The sequence below is a fragment of the Pantherophis guttatus genome, chromosome 2, assembly GCF_059756535.1.
Source record: "Pantherophis guttatus breed Tessera chromosome 2, ASM5975653v1, whole genome shotgun sequence".
NCBI classification, from domain to species: domain Eukaryota; kingdom Metazoa; phylum Chordata; class Lepidosauria; order Squamata; family Colubridae; genus Pantherophis; species Pantherophis guttatus.
This window is the reverse complement of record NC_142064.1, coordinates 66,889,267-66,908,693: the sequence shown is the minus strand read 5'-3', so window position 1 is coordinate 66,908,693 and position 19,427 is coordinate 66,889,267. Positions and strand designations below refer to the sequence as shown.

The window sequence follows — 19,427 nt, the reverse complement described above, 5'->3', positions numbered from 1 at the left end:
CGTTTCTCACACAGATGGGTATGTCAGGGTACACAAACACATAACAAACATAGATCTAAAGATTAAAAAGAATATTTTCATCGTCATAATTTCATTCATAGAAAGGGGATTTTTTTTTTTGGTGATGAAAAACATTTTACATTCTGTTAATAACTCTAATTTGCTTAGTTGTATTTTAAAATGCCTAAAAACTCTTAAGTCAGCTCCATAAAATCTTATAAAAGAATTACAATTTAGGTAAATGTAGGTGAAGTCATTAGGACTTGCATTCTTAAGAATACATGGGAAATGAAATCTTTACTGATTTGATAATTAAAAAAAATGCATTCTTAAGTCAATAATTTTATACAGGAGGTTATCTAGCTAAGACATGTTTTCCTATGAAAAACAGATTTGATACTTCTGTCAAATAATATTAAAGTAGAACCATGTGATATGGGAGGCAATATACTACTTGACATAATCTTAGACCAGTTGATTTATATTAATTGTCAAAGTTTATTTGACTTCTGTTTCAATTTTAAGTCTTGCCAGAACCTGATTTGTTTTCCCTATATTTTACATATTCTGTCGATAAAATTGTTTAGAATAGAATAGAATAGAATAGAATAGAATAGAATAGAATAGAATAGAATAGAATAGAATAGAATTTTTTATTGGCCAAGTGTGATTGGACACACAAGGAATTTGTCTTGGTGCATATGCCCTCAGTGTACATAAAAGAAAAGATACGTTCATCAAGAATCATAAGGTACAACACATTGATAGTCATAGGGTACAAATAAGCAATCAGGAAACAATATCAATATAAATCATAAGGATACAAGCAACAAAGTTATAATTATACAGTCATAAGTGGAAGGAGATGGATGATGGGAACGATGAGAAGATTAATAGTAGTGCAGACTTAGTAACTAGTTTGACAGTGTTGAGAGAATTATTTGTTTAGCAGAGTGATGGCGTTTGGGAAAAAACTGTTCTTGTGTCTTATGATGAATTTTTTCAACATTTTTAATTAAAAGCAAGAATTAGTGAGATAGACACATTGGACAGTAAAAAGATATACTTATAATCTTACTAAATATATGCATTACATTTTTAGCTCCTGTACAGTCAGCATCTACAATGGAAATAAATCTTACTGTTAAAAATCCTGATATAGTGTTTGTAGCTGATTTAACTCGAAAAGATGCTTCTGCATTGGTAGCCACAGCACAGTGTGAAATCTCCATAAAAAGTGCACCTGGAATATATAAAATGACAGCTGTTGTTGAAGATATAAATGTGACAGCTTGTCCATTTTTTCCAGCTCTGAGGAAAGGAAATATTACCACGGTAAGATTTTAAGATAACCTGATATAAAACTGAAATCTGCCGTAGTGCTATGCAATTTCATGTTAAAGCAATGTACTTGGATTGGCTATATATATGTAGCAATATCTATACACAATAGTCACGTTCTCTCCTGTAATTAAGATGGCGGAATAGGTAAATTGGATAGATAAATATAGTGATTGCTTTCTCTATTTTCTTGCTTGCTTGCCTTAAAGATTGTTTCATTCTGTCAATTACATTTTCCAATTAGTAATTCAATTTAAAATCATACAGTCAGTAAAAAAAATAAAAACTAACATTTCTATGGAAGCAGGGTTGTATATGAAACAATCATTAAAACGCCAATATCATGACTGAGAGGAAATTAAATGGACCAAGCTCCCTGGCTTGATGGAAGAACCATCAATAATTAGAAGTTGCTGTTCTGATTTTGCAGTGTTGTTGGAAAAAGACTTTTGATCTGTAGCCATATCACTAACCATGTCTCTAGTACTGCATACACAATTCATATACTGACATTAGGAATTATGTATATAATTTTTTGTTATTACTGGTGGCAGCTACAGTATGTAAATGAAAACATGCATATAGCATCAGATTGACTTCATGGAAGCTTACTTGCTTCCTATCAAATGATCATAGAGAAATCAGTTTCTAAAATACATTGTTTCATTTCTTTGCAGCATCTGTTACCATTTTGCTGAAGAAATTTACATTCTTAACATGCAAATATTTATATTAATTTATTTATTATTTGATTCCAGGTATTACAACCATGTGATCTTTTCTTTAATATGATGCAGTCAGGTGAAGAACCACAGAAAGCTGAGCTGTCAATAAAATCCCTAACTATTAAGGTATATTAAATATTTCTACATTTATATTAATCTTAGAGGACTAAATATAGTGATATTTTTAGTCTTATATGAACTATAGAAATAGATTTTTTTTATAAGCTTAACTCATCTATTAAGTAAATGTTACATAATAATTTAAAGTGGACTCCTGTCTATTTCAAACAAATAATTATATCTAATACTTTAGTAATTTTTGATTTTCTAATTTTTTAAACTCCATAATTTTCTTTTTTTTAAAATCAGGTGTCACCTTTTATCATAAATACAGTTATAACTATCACATCAGCACTTTTCCCAACCAAAGAGACTGCAGAAAAAGATCTTAGCCCAGTACCGCCAGATCTTTGGGATAAGAAGAATATTAAAAATCTAAATATGTGGTTTCTTGAAGAGTCCATTGAAAACAAAGATCCTGCTTCGGTAGCTGAGTTAATTCCTACAGGAGAGTCATTAACAATGAAAATTGAAACTGTTGTTATAACTCTTGAAGCTGGAGTTGGTCACAAAACAGTACCAATGCTTTCAGCAAAATCCTCATTTTCTGGAGAAGTCAAAAATTGGAGTAGTCTAATCAATCTCTCATCACGTCTTGAACTAGAGGTCAGTACAATGTTCAAAATACGCTTCACCTTTTAGGCTGCTTAAAAATAATTATGCAGTGGGATATGTTGGTTGACATTTTCCCTACTATTTTAAATTCAGCAAAAAGTTCTGTTACCACCCGATAGGTGTTGAATAATCTACATTAAACTAAGAATAATATTTCTTAAGCTGTATTTACATTGATGCATATCTTCAGTGCCTTTCTCAACTTCCATCTTACCACAATACAGATAGTCCTCAACTTAGGACCAGTCATTTAATGGTTGTTTCAAAGTTCCAACGAACTCCTCAAAAGGTACTTACAACCTGATTACAAAGTTCCAACAGCCCCCCCACCCCCGCCCTCCATGATCATGCAACTACTTTTCAGGCCTTTGGCAACTGGCCCGCATTTATGGCTGTTTGCAGCATCCTGCGGTCTTGTGACTATGATTTACAACATTTTTGCCAAAACCCAGCATTTACTTCCAGTTTTTGGCAAACATCCCATAGTGAATAATAGGCTTGCTTAACAACCACACAAATAGTTGAAAGATTGGGTCAGTAACATGATGACCCATTTAACATTTTTACAACTTTGTCAAGTACTACCTATACAAACATCCAAAATTGAGACTTCACTGTGATGACAAGCCAGAAAAGAGGATGTAGAGCAGCGGTGGGTTGCCCCCGGTTCGCCCCGGTTCTATAGAACCAGTAATAAAACCGTCGGGAGGCTCTGCCCACTGACCCCGATGTCATCAAAATGCTATTTTGAACGTGCACAGCTGCGTTGTGAACCGGTAGTAAAGGTAAGTAGAACCCATCCCTGGTGTAGAGGCATTCTTCCTCCAGTTTCCTCCTCTTCCTTATATTTTATATAGTAAGGGATGAACTTTATCTTCTTTTTTATTGCTCTTCACTTTCAATTCATTCAAGTTGATATAATCTAATTTTCATACTTCATTTAATTTTCAGGTACACTATTTCAATGAAATGTTTGGTGTTTGGGAACCATTACTTGAGCCACTAGAAGTAGAAAACAGTGATGAATTCAGACCATGGGTTCTAGAATTAAAGGTATGGTTTAGAATTATAATTTCACTTGAGTATAGGACAGATATGTTAACAAATATAGTAAATGATCTGTCATTGTAATAAAAATGTTAAATATATGATCTTGTTAAATTTATTTGAGAAGAATTATTTCTTGCTTGTTACTTTTGAATAGAAAAGTTTCCTTGTTTTAGAACATAATTCAGTGTATTCCTAACTCCAAAGCAGATGTAAAGGTGTATTAAAGTCCACTGACTGTTTAGTCTCTCCATAGTAATTTGTGTTCTGGACTGAAAATAGTACAGTTTGAAACTCTATTCTCCACTTTGGAAGAATATGATTGTGAAATAGGAATGTATTTATTTTTGTTGCACACAGGTTTATCTCCCTCCAGTAACTGAATACATTATGTTACATACTAACAAATGTTACATGTCTATCCAAAACCTCCTTTTATTCTAATCTTTGATAGTTTACAAAGATTGTGTTTTATTGTGTTGAATGTATCTATTAAAATGTTTCACTGTATTTCAGCTTTCTGTTCAAAAGACACCACAACTATTATAATGTTGGCATTTTTGTAATCAATATGTTAGTTGAAACAAAAATTCCCAAACAAGTTATATATTCTTGAAATATTTATTATCCTTCCTCCTGATATTTTCTTATGAGAAATGATGAGTTAGCAAAGACAAGCAAAGGCAATGTTGTGGCCATTATCAAAGCACCGGCAAGTAGTCTGGTCTTCTCCAGATAAGAAGATCTCTGGGTAAAAAAGGAAACCATACTCTTAACCCTGGCAGAGTCTTTTTAAGATCACTGCGTTTGGTAAACTCACTTTCTAATCAGCTTTGGAAATTACCTATTTAACTGTCTTCAGGATATTAAAATCTTTGTTTGTGAGATTCCCTTCACTCTAGAATAAAAGAAAAATTAACTATAGGAACTTAAAGAATTTGAAATAAATGGTATAAAACTAAATAAGACCTTAATTCAAGAAAGTTATACATGATTAAAAGACCAGACAGGTTTGGAATACTAGGACTTTTGCTATAAAACGTTAGAAATAATTATATAAATAAATAATGCTTTCAAACTAAATTATTTAGTTTATTTAAATTCTAACAGAAATTTGAGACTTTGAGAAATTGGACATTAGAAGGGACTTTATTCCAGGCACAAAAGGAAAAAGAAAGTAAAAAGGAGAGAAAGGTTTACCTTTAGTCTTTGGTCAGCTTTGGGACAAAATGACAGAAAATGTTATGACATTTGAAATATTGCAGGAGATATTTGAAGACTAGGAACAGAAACTAGGAGTTGCCATGTCAGCACTGATGTCTGTTTCTAATATATCCAAAAGATGTTAAAGAAGAAAGTACAGATGTGAAAAAGAATACCAAGCATTTACAAGATAAACAGCCGAAATGAAGCTTATCAGATACAGAAAAAATAGAAACTAAATTGTTTATATGCAGGAAATTTTTAAAAAATGGGCATTATAAGATAGAGATGACATTTAAAATGGAAATGCAAATGATACACAAAGATCTGGATAATGATTCTTTACTATATTTATCAAAGAAGCTTTCTAAAGCCTCAAGCCTTTTTGATGGAGGGAAAAACTGAAAAAAGATCAAATCATGCAACATCTGAATAAATTAATTACTGGAAGCAAAAGGAAGGAGTACAATTTGGTTTGCTTGACCAAGGTTAAAAATGAAACATGTTTCTATAAAATTCTGGGTACCCTTTTTTCTGGCACTAGAACTGAAATGTTAATAATTTATGGATTTGTATATTAATAAGGAATGAGTTACGGGAAGATACTTATATGTAACCTTATAAGGGGATGAACAAATACTAAGTTTGTACTTGTGATGAAAATCAAAAGTCACTTCTTTAAATATTTATTTTCTCTTTTATTTTCTATTTCCCCTTTTTATTTAGTACCTCAACTCTATATTTTTCTTTTCTTAGTTTAGTTTATATTGTCTTCTATTTAAAAAAACTTTTAATAAAGATTATTTTTTAAAAGTTATATTTATTATATTTTTTCCCACCGTCTTGTATTATTTAACAACACTTTTAATAAATTAGGCTAACTTTACAAAGCATTCTAAACTTTAAATAACTTTCACTTCTAGTTTCTAATTTTACATGTCCCAAATATTTTCTCTTTAAGATGAAAAAGAAAAACAAAAAAGCCTTTGTTGAATCAGTGGCAGAAGAAGAACACTATAAAGTGCCAGAATATAAAACAGTAATAACTATTTATTCTCAAAATCAGTTGAACATTACTTTATCCAAATGTGGGCTATTAATGTTGAGTAATCTAGGCACGGTAAGTGAAATTTAAATTTGGATTTGGGCCTTAAGTGAAGAAAATCATCTATAGAAAAAGTTATTAATTTGAAATTTTGTTGATTTATTATTCTTGTTAGGCATTTGCAGAAGCAGCTACCGAGGCTTCAGAAATATTCAAAAAAGATAGGGCCCCTTTTGTATTAATAAATTCCCTAGGAGTCTCCATCACTGTTTTGCCCAGTGAATCCTTCAGTGTTCTTAATATTGAACCAACAGCAAATTCATTTCATCTTGAAGATGGGCAAAGTCTAAATATGGAATATATCAGAACTAAAAGTGAGCAAGACCAGTTCACAGCAATGACCACTCTAAGCAGCAAGGTATTCTACATTTGGCTCAGTAAGTATACCTGAAATGTCTATTAGTCAACATCTAAATGTATATGATGCAATCATGGTGTTTAAGAAAAGTTCAAAACAACTTAAGTCTGTTTAAATAACTATCTAGTGTATGTATTCTAACTGGTGGTGCAGTGATTAGCGTGCAGTATAGTAGGCTAACTCTGCCAACAGCAGGAGTTCAATCCTGACTGGCTCAAGGTTGACTCAGCTTGCCATCCTTCCAAGGTCGGTAAAATGAGGATCCAGATTGTTGGGAGCAATATGCTGAGTCTGTAAAACAGCTTAGAGAGGACTGTAAAAGCACTATGAAGCGATATATAGGTCTGAGTGCTATTGCTATTGCCTCATGGCTTATATTCATTAATATTATGAATACACTACATTAACAGCTGTTTTTCTGACACCTAATTAATTTTTCAGGGGAAAATGAACAAATTAGCATTCATTTATATAACAGGATCAAACTGTATATTACACATATCTGTGACTGAGTCTTGTAACTAATATTTTTCTAAAATTAGCTTCCAATGTCTCAATTTGGATTATGGGGAAAGAAAAATAACATTGATTGGACAGAGGATAACAATTGCATTAATAAATTAGGAAAGGAAGAATACAAGTTAAACTAAAGCTCCTTTTATTATAGCACTTGTTCAAATCAATGAATGCACACAAAACATTTTGTTGATACATTAAATTCTTTTTTTAAAATGTTATTTATATATTTGCAATTAACTTAGGTACTTTTATTTCTCCCTCCCTCTGTTTCATAACCACACAGAGATCTATACGGCTTCATTTTTGATAAGGTTTTTGTCTTAATTTTTTTAGCTCCTCAGAATCATTCTACTACTGACAAGATCCCATTGACAAAAGTGGGTCGGAGCTTGTACAGAGTTAGACATAATGATTCAGGTGTTGTAAGATCTATTGTTTGTCAAATTGATACTGTTGATGGGAGCAAGATAGTAACTGTACATTCTCCAATTCAGGTGAGATATTTTCTTTTAAAGTTTACTGAGTAGTGGAAATCTCCCCCAAGTATAATGTTTTTATTTATTTATAAAATCTTAGTTTGGGAAAATTGATTGTTTTATTTCCTATGCATATCAGAGCAAATATAAAACATTTTATAAAGGTATTTATAAAATGGATATCACATCTTCCTAAATTTCTAAATGTTAAATTTCATTGTATTTTTCAGATGAGTAGAGATTTAATTAGCAGGTAAAATGAAATTGTAACCTAGTTATTTTTGGTCAATTGACACAAACTTTTTATTTTTCTGTATAGATAAAGAATCATTTTTCAATTCCTTTGAGTATTTATGAAGATGGAAAATGTTTAGGAATAGCACTACCAGATAATGAATTTAACATACCATTAACTTCCTATAGGTAATTATTTTCTTTTTTGTACATTATTATTTATTTTGTACATATTCTGTACATATATTTATTTTGTAAATATCTATTGGTAAATTAGTTTCTAAATGTAATAAATCAAGAAATAATTACTATTAGGTATTTTTTCCTTAGTAAAGGAATATAGTTGGATTAAATATTTAGCTTCTACTTTTATGATTTGTTTGCATCATTATTAATGGCTTTATACTTTCAGGACTATTTCCTTTTTAACATTGCCATTTAATATTTCCCAGTTATTTATTAATCCTTGGAAATTATCACAAACAAACAAACAAAAATTAGAATAATTTTTATTTAAGATTTACATATATAACAAAAAGTGCATTCAAAGAAAAAGATATATAGGTAGTCTTCAATTTACAATCACAATTGAGACCAGAATTTATATTGTTAATAAGCAAGACAGTTGTTAAGTGAGATGCACCCAATTTTACAGCCGTTATAGCCATGGTTGTTAAGTGAATCACTGCAGTGTTTAAGTAATTCATGCAGTCATTAAGCAACTCTAGCTTCCTCCATTGACTTTGCTTCTCAAAAACCATCTGAAAAGATTGCAAACGACAGCTACATGGCCCCAAGACACTGCAACCTTAGTAAATACTGTACATGTGACCATGGGGATGCTGCTATAATCATTGCATGTGAGGATTGGTCGTAAGTAACTTTTCTGAGTGCCATTGTAATTTCGAATGGTTTCTAAATGAATGGTAAATTGAGGGCTACCTGTGGTAATTGCGAAAGAAAGGAAAAGATAGGAAAAAAGAGAAAAGAGAGAGAAAAGACACAGAGAAAACAGAAAAACAGAAAACATGAAAATTAATATAAAGAAATGGCTTCTAATCTTCCTCTCGTGTTACTGTGTGTAATACAGTACATACACTTCTAATCAAACCTCTCTCTTTTTCTCTAGGATTACATCATAATTCTCTTCTTCTATAACCTATTCTTTCTAATCATTAAAACCATAAGTCACAAAAGCATTTTCTTTTTTACACAAAAAGTCCATTAGGGGTTTTCAGTCATTGATGAATGTCAATACTATAATGACCTTTCTCTAATCAAAGAAGCCAATTTGGCTTTCTCAGCAAGTTCTGTCAATTTTACCAACTATTCCTCTACGGTGCGTAGTGCTGAATCTTTCCATCATTTGTGCATATAATCTGTTATTTTGACATAATCTATGACTCTTTTCTAATTGTCCATCTGTTCTAAAAGGAAAGGTTCTGGCTTTTATTGAATATTAATATTTAAAATCCTCTGTAGCGATGTCTATATTTGATTCCATTTTTTTAAGCTTTTTCTATGTCCACTGATCCATAGATACAGTCATACAGTTTGTAAAATTTGTTTGCCATCTATCTCACTGTGGGGCTTACAATAATAAAAAGAACAAAAAATAAAATGTGTAAACAGAACAAAAGCAAAATAATGGAACAATAAAGTAAACAATCGCAAAGGAACACAACTAGAATAAATACATCAATATAATCAGTAAAAAGATGGATTGGTGGAGAGGAGGCGGCTTATATTATTCTTCTTAATTTCCACCAATTTTTTTCTTATTTAACTAATTATTTAACAATAAACCATCAATATTCCCATGAAACTTCAGTCATTTGTCTAGTCGATTTTACTATTTTCAAAGGCAATTTCATTAAAGAACAAAAAAAAACCTTTCTAAATTATTGTCTCATTTATCTTTTTAAAACTTTCTTAATCACAGTCTTTGCTTTTAAGTCAAAATCATTTCAAATGGTATTTTTTTTCTAATCTTATTTTTTTTTTTAAAAAAAGTTTCTCACTGAGTGTTCTTATTCTTTCCTGCTGGTTGAAAGATTTCTCTTAGATTATAAATTAATAATATCCAAGTACAAGAAAATAATAACACATTCTCATTGTGCCATTTTATCACCTTTCCATTTTATGACAACTAAATATTCTGCCCCAAAGCATTGATGACTTGGATAACTACATCTATCCATAGGACCATCATCTAAGCTTGCAGAAGGCAGACAGAATAGAAAAATAGATGTCCTGTCAACCAGGCCATGCACTGATGTTACTTAATAAGGCAACAAAAGACCCATAATCCAGAATGGTTACATTTATAATATATTTGAATGCAGTTCATTTAATATTATTTGTGTTGCTTCTAATTATATTGTGTTCTAGTTTCATTTATTTAAACCTGGATAGAAGTATTGAATATTCTTAATAGAAAAGGAAAATAAGAATAACTATTGTGTTTATTCACAGGTCATTACTGTTTTTTCGACCAGTAATTGATGAAACTGAAACTTCTGGAGAATATGAATCCAGTGAAGGTGTTAGCTTTGATGAAATGGTGAAGAATTTTGACAAATTGCTACAGAAGAAATGCCGGTCTTTAAAATCACCTAATCATCCACTTATTATCAACATTGTTCCAATGCAAGATACTTTGATAACTTCATCGTGTACAGATGATCAGTGGGATTTACCATATGTTGTTCATTTGTGGTCTTCTGTTATTCTCCGCAATCTACTTCCATATCAGATTGCCTATTCTTTAGAGGTAGTGTTTTTTTTTAATTCCCTTTCCCTTTCTTTGGATCTTATAATTTAGAATATACCCTCAGTTTCACTGAATAAATGACATTTAAATTCCTCAAAATATACTTGGCCATGTCCAGAATTCAGTTGCTGTTGCATATGCACACTAAATATGAAAGAAAATTCTCTTCGAGTTTCTAATGTTTTTTTCAGTTAGTCTTAGTAAAGTAGTTATTAGCTGTTCTGCTTCTTGATCTGAGGAGCGTTTATTTTAGATCACAAGGATAAATATTTGGTATCTTTGGTAACTTTCTTAATTGCAATTATATATTTGCACTGATACAATAAATTTGCAAATAGGTAAATGCTTAGTAAGAATGTGATTTTAAAGAATTCTACATACTACCCAATTAAATATTTATTTCAAATCCTTCAAAAGTTACTTTCTGATGTAATTTCTTTTCATTACATGAAAAAGTGTGCAAACTTCAAGTTTGAAATGTTTTCAGCTTAAAGCTTTCCATTTAACCTTAGAAGAGCTATTTTTGAGTCCAAAAAGAGCTAGTGACATCACTGTAAGTGTCTTTATGCATTTCTGATATTATCGGTAACAAGTTCACTTTGGAATCGTCCTGGTAAAATAAGGAAAGCAACAGAACTTTTCTAATAAGATGAGAGCAGCCTGTCTCAAATTTGAAATAGCATTTTGAAATAAAAACATTTCTAATTCAAAACATTTCAGAAGTTTTATAAGAACAAGCTGAAGGGGGCCTGGTGGCTCAGCAGACTAATAGCATTGTGATTAACACCAGCTGTCTGCAATTACTATAAGTTCGAATCTCACCAGGCTCAAGGTTGACTCAGCCTTCCATCCTTTCTAAGGTAGGTAAATTGAGGACCCAGTTTGTGGGGGCAATAAGCTGATTTTGTATAAATATACAAAAGGCGATTGCTTAACGCATTGTAAGCCACCCTGAGTCTCCAGAGAAGGGCGGCATATAAATAAAAAAAAAAAAAAAAAAGAGGGTTATGAATCATGGTATAAAGAAAAAACCCATATAATATGTGGGAAATAAGTGTTTTTTCAATAATAGAATTGCTTATAACTTCCCATCTATTTTATTTTATATTTATTATTAATTATTACCAGACTCCCCCAAGAAAATAACACAAAGTTAATTACTTCAGATGTCATATTTCAATACAAACAGCTTTCCATTTCATTCTGTGCAATTGTTAATGAACAATTGCACTAATTAATGAAACAGTGTATTGATTATATGTTTTATAACTGTATTGAAACTTTTCTTTCATAGGGATATAGTACCCCACGTAGTGCTCTAGAAGCTGGATGTTCTGCTCAGATTCATAATGCATTATTGGATCAGAGCAAGCTGGAATTGCATTTACTTAATTATCTTGATAAAGATTGGACTACTGAATACTGCATCCAGTCAAATCAACAAGAAATTAGTTTCATCACATTTTCATGCGCTAGTGACCTGGATAGGACAGATTTGGATATAGCTATCCATGTGACATATGCTACAGGACAAGTGATTATAGCAATTCACAGTCCCTATTGGATGGTCAACAAGACGGGTCGAATGTTACAGTATAAAGCCGATGGTATTCACCGCAAACATCCACCTGACTACAAGTTGCCACTTCTCTTTTCTTTCCAGCCTAAACACTTTTATCATGATAACAAGGTATTGATTTTAGTCTCATAAATCAACTTTATCTTATCATATTTAGTTTTCCAGTACTTTGAATCTTATTACTACAAAAAATGCTACAAGCCATTATTAATGATAATTGTATTTTAATAAATTGTTATATTTAAGACACAGGAAGAGGTGTTTTGTTTTTAACACGGCACTGAAAAAATATGGTTTTTAAGAGTATCAATAAGTAATCCCTATTCTATAATACTTTAAGAAAAAATAACAGTTAATTCTGCATTATATGTTTTGTAACTTTGAAACGTTCCTTGAACTCATATTCTATATGATAGTTATCATATACATTATTACTTTTTTTTAACAGCCAAAAGAGGAAGTCTTCAGGGAATCTAAAATTTATTTATCAAATTTATTTGTCATCCATCTCATTTCAAAATGACTCTGGGTGGGTTACAGCATTAAAATTAAAATATTTATTAAGATAAATATTTCTAAAACAATAAAAATTGAGTTGTAATCAAAGAAAAAATTATAGTTAAAAGATGAGGAAGGGAGCAGGATGCTCAGGAAAGACATGGGATTGCCTCTTAACGTATCAGCTTCCTCAAGTGTGATGCTTGGTCATCAGGGTCCCAAGCCATCTGGTAGAACCAGGTCTTTAGACCCTTATGGAAGATCAGAAGGGTGGGAGCTGATCTTTCCTCAGTGGGTAAGATATTTCAAAGGTTAGGAGCCATAGCAGAGAAGGCCCTTCTCCTGCACCCCCCAGCCAAAGTTCCTTGACTGACAGGTCCCACAACATGCCTCCTCTGCTGGTGCAAGTGGGCTGGTATACTTGCTGAAGTATAAAAAAAAGAAGACAGAACAATCCCCCCGCTTGAAATGAAGATTTGAGGGTGTCTAGCACCCCAAAAGGTTTTGAGTGTTGTTATAGCTAGTAAATGAACTGGAGTATGCTCAAAGAATGCATGGTTGGTTAACTAAAATGAGAAAATGAAGCACTTCAAAGTACAGTATTTTACAGGTTTCATTTAACTAAGAATATTCACAATTTTCTATTTTTCTTTTCTTTAATTCTTTTCATGATAAAGGTTGAATAACAGGTTTCCTCCTTACAGGTTCAGCTCATGGTGACAGACAGTGAACTTTCTGATCATTTTTCCCTGGATACAGTTGGGAGTCATGGCTTTGTAAAATGTAAGAGCCACAAAAAGGAATACCAGGTAAGTTGTTTTATTGTATTTTTCTTGCAGCCATATTTTTGTATTTTAAAGTTAAATTCTATTTCATTTAACAAGTTTGACTTCCAAATAAGTTTCCAAAGCATTCCATTTTTAACCATATTCAAGCCAGTCCATCCCCTACATTTCATTTCAGTTTTCTTCAATATTTCAAAATCTTGAACAAGCAGCTTCACAATTACTGGATAGACTTAGTATTTGCTTCATTTCATTGCCTAGGACAAGTGCACAATTCACTTACCTCTTAGACTAAATCTGGTCACAAATTTTAATCCCATAAGCAATAGCTTTTAGATATGTTAGCAGAAAATGTATTGCAGATATCTATCCAGCTCCTGTGGGGAGGGGGGGGAATTTAAATCAACCTGAATCCTAATGGTAAGCATCACAGTTTAATATTTTATATCATGAGTGTCAAACTCCTGGCATCATGTTGCAGTCACGTGATGTTTTGCAACATTTTCCCCAATCACGAAGCTGTGGTGGGCATGGCCTGTATGTGATTCATCCGGCCCGCAGGCCACCAGTTTGACATCCCTGTTTTATATGCTTAGTATTTTACTTATTATTGATGCTGAAGATACAATTTTAGGTACAATCTACAAATAGGGGTGGAACTTGAACAAAATGTGGCTGAATTTTGAAAAAGCTATTGTTAGTAGCTTTTAGTTAGTACACTACCGTGTTTCTCCAAAAAGATGACTCACCTTGAAAAGAAGCCCTATCCTGTTTTTGACCACATAAATTAAGCCCCACCTACAAAATTAAGCTCCACCTTCTGGCTTTCTGGAAGGCATCTGAAGGCGAAACAGAGGCCAGGTGATGCGTGCGAGTGGCGGCAAGTGTCCACCTCTTCTGTGGCCACTGGCCACAGAAGAGGTGGACCAGCCACGGGCTCCTGCTGGACGGGGCTATCGGTGCCACCGCCATGAGGTTAGTCAATAATGAGAACCCTTCAAAAAGAAGGCCTAGCCGTTTTTTTCGGGGTTCAAAAGAAAATAAGACCCGGCCTTCTTTTTGGACAAACACGGTAGATAATGCTAAATGTGTTAACTGATATATAGTATAGATGTAATATGTCTTCGGAAGCAAAATAATTCATTGTGCATTTTTCGCAGAATTTATTTCATTCTCATTCACTCACTGCAGAGTGAATTGTATCTTTTCTTGCAGAAATATTAACATTTAGGAAAAAAATAAGGACATTATTAACAATAATGAGACTGATTTATATTAAAGAATTTTATATTTTCCAGGTTGGTGTCACTATACATAATAGCAGCTTTAATATCACTAGAATAGTGACTTTCACACCTTTTTTAATGGTCACAAATAGAAGTACATACATTTTAGAAGTAGCTGAAGAAGGCAATGAAAATTGGATACCAATACTTTTCCAACAGGTAAGTTTTTTAAGACTTTTAAGTTTTTATATCCATTGTAAAAAATTTAACTTCACAATTCATGTATGAATTGTTTGTTTGCATCTGTTAGCTTTTATGTTAATAATTATTTACCTTATTGTATATTACAATACAAAAGACTTATACACAATATGGGAAGCCTGTTTTGTATTGTAGTTAAGGGACCAGACCAGAAACGAGGAAGCCAGCTGGGTAACCTTGGGCCAGCCATTCTCTTTCAGCCCTGGAAAGAATGCAATGGCAAAAATATTGCCAAGAAGACTGCAGCAATTAGTCCAGGCAGTTGCCAAGACTCAACAATAACTCAAAAGCATAAAAAAAAAATAAAAAAAAATATGCAATATTCAACAATATCCTATTATTTTTAAAGTGCTGATTTGAAACAAAATGGCTACAACACCATATATGTATTTTTCCTATACTTTAAAAATTGTGTAATATCTGATTGACTGTTGCCTCAAAATCTCAGCCACATATGATAAAAAAAATTTAAAGGCATGAAAATTGGCAATAACTATTAACCAACTATTCTTATAATAACTAAAACAATACAAATTGCCCAAAGTTAATTCCACCAATTTAAGTTCAAGCAGTGAAATTTTGCATATAACTTGAACTTTCCCAATTAGCATACCCCTTTATCCAACAAGGCAGTACTATTATTATTTTAGTTATATTCTAGTTTTATGCTACCAATTACTAAAAACTGCAGTTAGAATTCTCTTTATTTTTATAAATTGAAGCATGTGAATTATATTTTCACAAGGTTTTTTTTATATTTTTACTAATTGTATTTTTTTCTAAAGACATACAAATTTCTAAAAGTGATTTTAAAAAAATTACTAACATTTTTATTTTGCTGTATTCTACTATTCAGTGATATTTAGCCATTGGCTTTCAGGATTTTGTATACTATATAACTGTATTCAAGGAAAGAAGAAATACTGTTTTTGATAGCTATAGTTCCTATGTTCTATGTTTTCTTTATAAATGCATTTCATTCTTATTCCAGTGTATTCCATTTTGGCCTGAAAATAATGACAGCAAGTTACAGGTTAGAGTAAAAGATTCTTACATTCCACCCAATGTTATACGATTTGATAAACAAGAAAATTGCTTACTACTTCACTTAGATAAGAAGGTGAGTATATAGAGATAAATTTTAAATGAGAAAAGGATGATAGATTGCCTACAGTTTTGCCTCCCAACCTTTTAAACAGATAAATAGTAGGCTGGTGATGCCACAATTTTAATGTAATAGGTAAAGCTGAGAGTTTTCTGCTTTTTGAAAGTTTCTGAGGAGTATTTTAAGTTGGAATGTCAAAGGACTCAAACTGCTCCCTCTTCCTATGCTTATCCATACCATCTGGCTAAATTTCTATGGCTAAAATTTGATAATTGATGTCAATTGATGTGTAGTCTAGGATGCTGAAGGCAATATATGTCCTTTGGCTGCCCAACTGCGCCATAAAAAGTTCCAAGCTAACTCAATGAATTCCTTTTCCCTTACTTTTTTAAGACTTTAAAGATAATCTGGTGTATTTGCAATGAAGTAAAGTAATATCAAAATTTTATGGAGATGCACTATTTTTCAAATATACTTATGTTCTTATTTAATATACAACTAATCCCGGACCTCCGGACCTTCCGCCGGGCCCTGAAGACTTTTTTATTTCAGCAAGCCGGGCTGGGTTAACAATTTTTTAATTGGGGAATTTTATGGGTAAGGGGTTTTAAATTGGAGAAGCCAAAGACAATTTAATTTCGTTTTAATGTATTTTAATATTTGTATTGTGTGTTTTTAATTCTGGCTGTTCACTGCCCTGAGTCCTTCGGGAGAGGGGGCGGTATAAAAATTTAATAAATAAATAAATAAATAAAAAATATGATCTCATAAGCTTAACGTAAAATAAATACATTTGTTTAATTTGAAACCATGTTAAAGTGTATAACTATCTTTAAACTTTTAAAACCTACCATCATCACTTTAATGTCCGCAATTAATACAATTATTTTTATGATAATAATGAATAGGACACAGTGAATAGGACTAAAATGTGCTGTCAGGTTTTGGCATTTTGTAAGGGTTTGGGAACATGAACCCCTTTCCATGTTTTAAAATAATAGTAGTAATCTACTATTTTGCTATTAATTTTGAATCAGAAACATTAAGATTCTTGAATTATATGAATGAATCCTCGATGTAATATGCATATTATATATCATTTCATCTTTACATATCTGCTAGCTTGGTGGCATTACTGTGGATATTACTCTAGCTGAACATTCAACAACAATTACGTTCTCTAATTACCATGATGGTGCAGCCCCATTTCTGATAATTAATCATACCAAAGAAGAAGTAATCGAATATGGACAAAGGTATGTATGCAATGATTTATTTGTATACTGTTAAAGATAAACAGGATAAAATTTAGTGCTGTATGAATAAATAATGATCATGTTCTATAAGCATATCCTTGTTAATAGTGTATCTAACACAACTGATAAATTAGTCTATCCAGTTTACTGGTTATTGTTGTCTGAACAAAAGTGAAAGAAAAGTTTTTCAAATAAAACAAACTTTTCAATCTATCATAATCCTGTCACATAGAATATGAAGCAGCAGTGTTACAATGAAATATAAATGTCTGAGAAATGAATCTGTTAAGTCTACCGTGTTTTCCTGAAAATAAGACCCTGTCTTATATTTTTTTGAACCCCAAAATAAGCACTTGGCCTTATTTTCGGGGAGGTCTTATTATTTTGGGACATCTGGAGCAAGATGGGGTTCCTCTTGCCATCTTACCCGATTTCCAGCTCTGCATTTAAATATTTTTGGAGAGGGCTTATTTTCGGAGAGAGGCTTATTTTAGCGTATGTGCTCAAAAGCCCGATTGGGCTTATTATTAGGGGATGTCTTATTTTCGGGGAAACAGAGTACATATATATTAATAAGCTTTTATCATTTAAATTTTAAAAACTCAAATTGAACATTGTAACATGAGAATGTTTAAATCGAATTGTCAGAATTAATTGACAGAAATTTAATAACACTGAAAAATAATTGCTTTGGAAGGAAGATAAAAAATTTGGTGAGGATATATTTTGCATTGAAATCTAGATTTTCCTATTTTTGTTTGCAGTTCTCTCACTTCAATGGAAGAAACATTAGAACCAAATAAAGCAGTACTGTACACATGGGCAGATCCTGTAGGTTCTAGAAAACTGAAATGGAAATGTGGAAAGAACAGTGAAGAAATAACTCAGAAAGATGTATGTATAATGTTTCAAATCAGTTTAATACTTAGCGATCAAATAATTTAGTTTTTAGAAGGGATAATGTTTAAAACACAGCAAACATGCAGGAAATGGGGAAGAGAGGGATAATGGAAATCTAGGATTGAATAAATTGAGCAACGTGCTGTGATCCTAAAATAAAGTAGAATTAAGCTATCTCAATAAGTTTACACAAGTCTTCAGCTAATAGATGTGCCCTATCTGATTTTTTATGGTTTTATCTGGATAAGAGTATCTATAATTTGTGACATTGTCCACACTTGTTTTGGACAACACAGACACTAGTTAATAGCTGGTATCAGATATATTGTTTTTCTTTAGTTGATTAAATCATCTGTAATTATGTAATGTCTCCAGAACATTCAGAATGAAGGCTTTTCTAATTAGCAAAATTTAAATCTTACTTTGAGAATATATACTTAAAATAACTCCACTGAATATAGACTGCATTTGGTTATGTTGGAAAAGCTTTGTAATCAAATACGCATAGCATAGCATAGCATAGCATAGCATAGCATAGCATAGCATAGCATAGCATGCTGTGAGAGATCAAACTTTGGTATATATATTAAGATTGTGGAAAGCATTGGAGTTGATTCTGAAAACAACAAACATAGGACCTATCTTTAGGTGATTATGTATAAATTATAGAGAGATTATATTATTTGCCTCCAAACATCTTCATGAAATAAATTATAAAAATTGCTGTAAAATCTAATATACATGCAGTATACATTTTATGATATATCAGATTATACTAATAATTTAATGATTAAACCATGTTAGTTTATTCTGACATTTATATCCTTATATGTACAGTATTTCAAAACCCACTCTGTTTAAAGCAGAATATTCTTACGAATATTATTTGTTTCGATACTGTAACTTTTTCAGTTCACTGATAAAGATACCGTATTTTTCGGAGTATAAGACGCACCTTTTTCCCCCCTAAAAGGAGGTGAAAATTTAGGTGTGTCTTATACACCGAATGTAGCCCCGCCCATCCACTGCCCCCCACCGTTTGGCCTCTGCCTCGCAGCAGTTACCTCCTTGCAAGCAAACAGCAAGAAAAAACAGCTCCTTTCAGTTTAGCACAGCCTAATTAGCACAAGTTGATTGGATCGGCCTCCCGACTCTCAGCTGATTTGCTCTCAGCTGTTTTGCGCAGGGTTCTGCTGCTTGCTGCAAAGAGGTAAATTGCTGGAGCAGATTTTTTTTTCCATGTGCTAATCAAGCTATGCTGAAAATGAAAATGAAAGTAAAGCAGGTTGTTTGCTGCAACG

At 32.1% G+C, this 19,427-nt stretch overlaps 1 protein-coding gene across 3 annotated transcripts in view; it reads left to right on the top strand.

Annotated features, from left to right (window-relative positions):
• The window catches only part of VPS13A (vacuolar protein sorting 13 homolog A), a 116,863-nt gene that overhangs the window by 65,844 nt on the left and 31,592 nt on the right, over positions 1–19,427 (top strand). For all 3 annotated transcript variants that reach the window (XM_034410198.3, XM_034410200.3, XM_034410199.3), the window contains exons 39-53: positions 1,103–1,335; positions 2,100–2,192; positions 2,436–2,792; positions 3,753–3,854; positions 6,013–6,171; positions 6,272–6,533; positions 7,367–7,527; positions 7,829–7,932; positions 10,219–10,516; positions 11,811–12,206; positions 13,298–13,402; positions 14,677–14,823; positions 15,857–15,985; positions 17,093–17,226; positions 17,991–18,120. In XM_034410198.3, the coding sequence (XP_034266089.1) occupies positions 1,103–1,335; positions 2,100–2,192; positions 2,436–2,792; positions 3,753–3,854; positions 6,013–6,171; positions 6,272–6,533; positions 7,367–7,527; positions 7,829–7,932; positions 10,219–10,516; positions 11,811–12,206; positions 13,298–13,402; positions 14,677–14,823; positions 15,857–15,985; positions 17,093–17,226; positions 17,991–18,120 (2,810 nt within the window). The remainder of the gene's footprint in view (positions 1–1,102; positions 1,336–2,099; positions 2,193–2,435; positions 2,793–3,752; positions 3,855–6,012; positions 6,172–6,271; positions 6,534–7,366; positions 7,528–7,828; positions 7,933–10,218; positions 10,517–11,810; positions 12,207–13,297; positions 13,403–14,676; positions 14,824–15,856; positions 15,986–17,092; positions 17,227–17,990; positions 18,121–19,427) is intronic.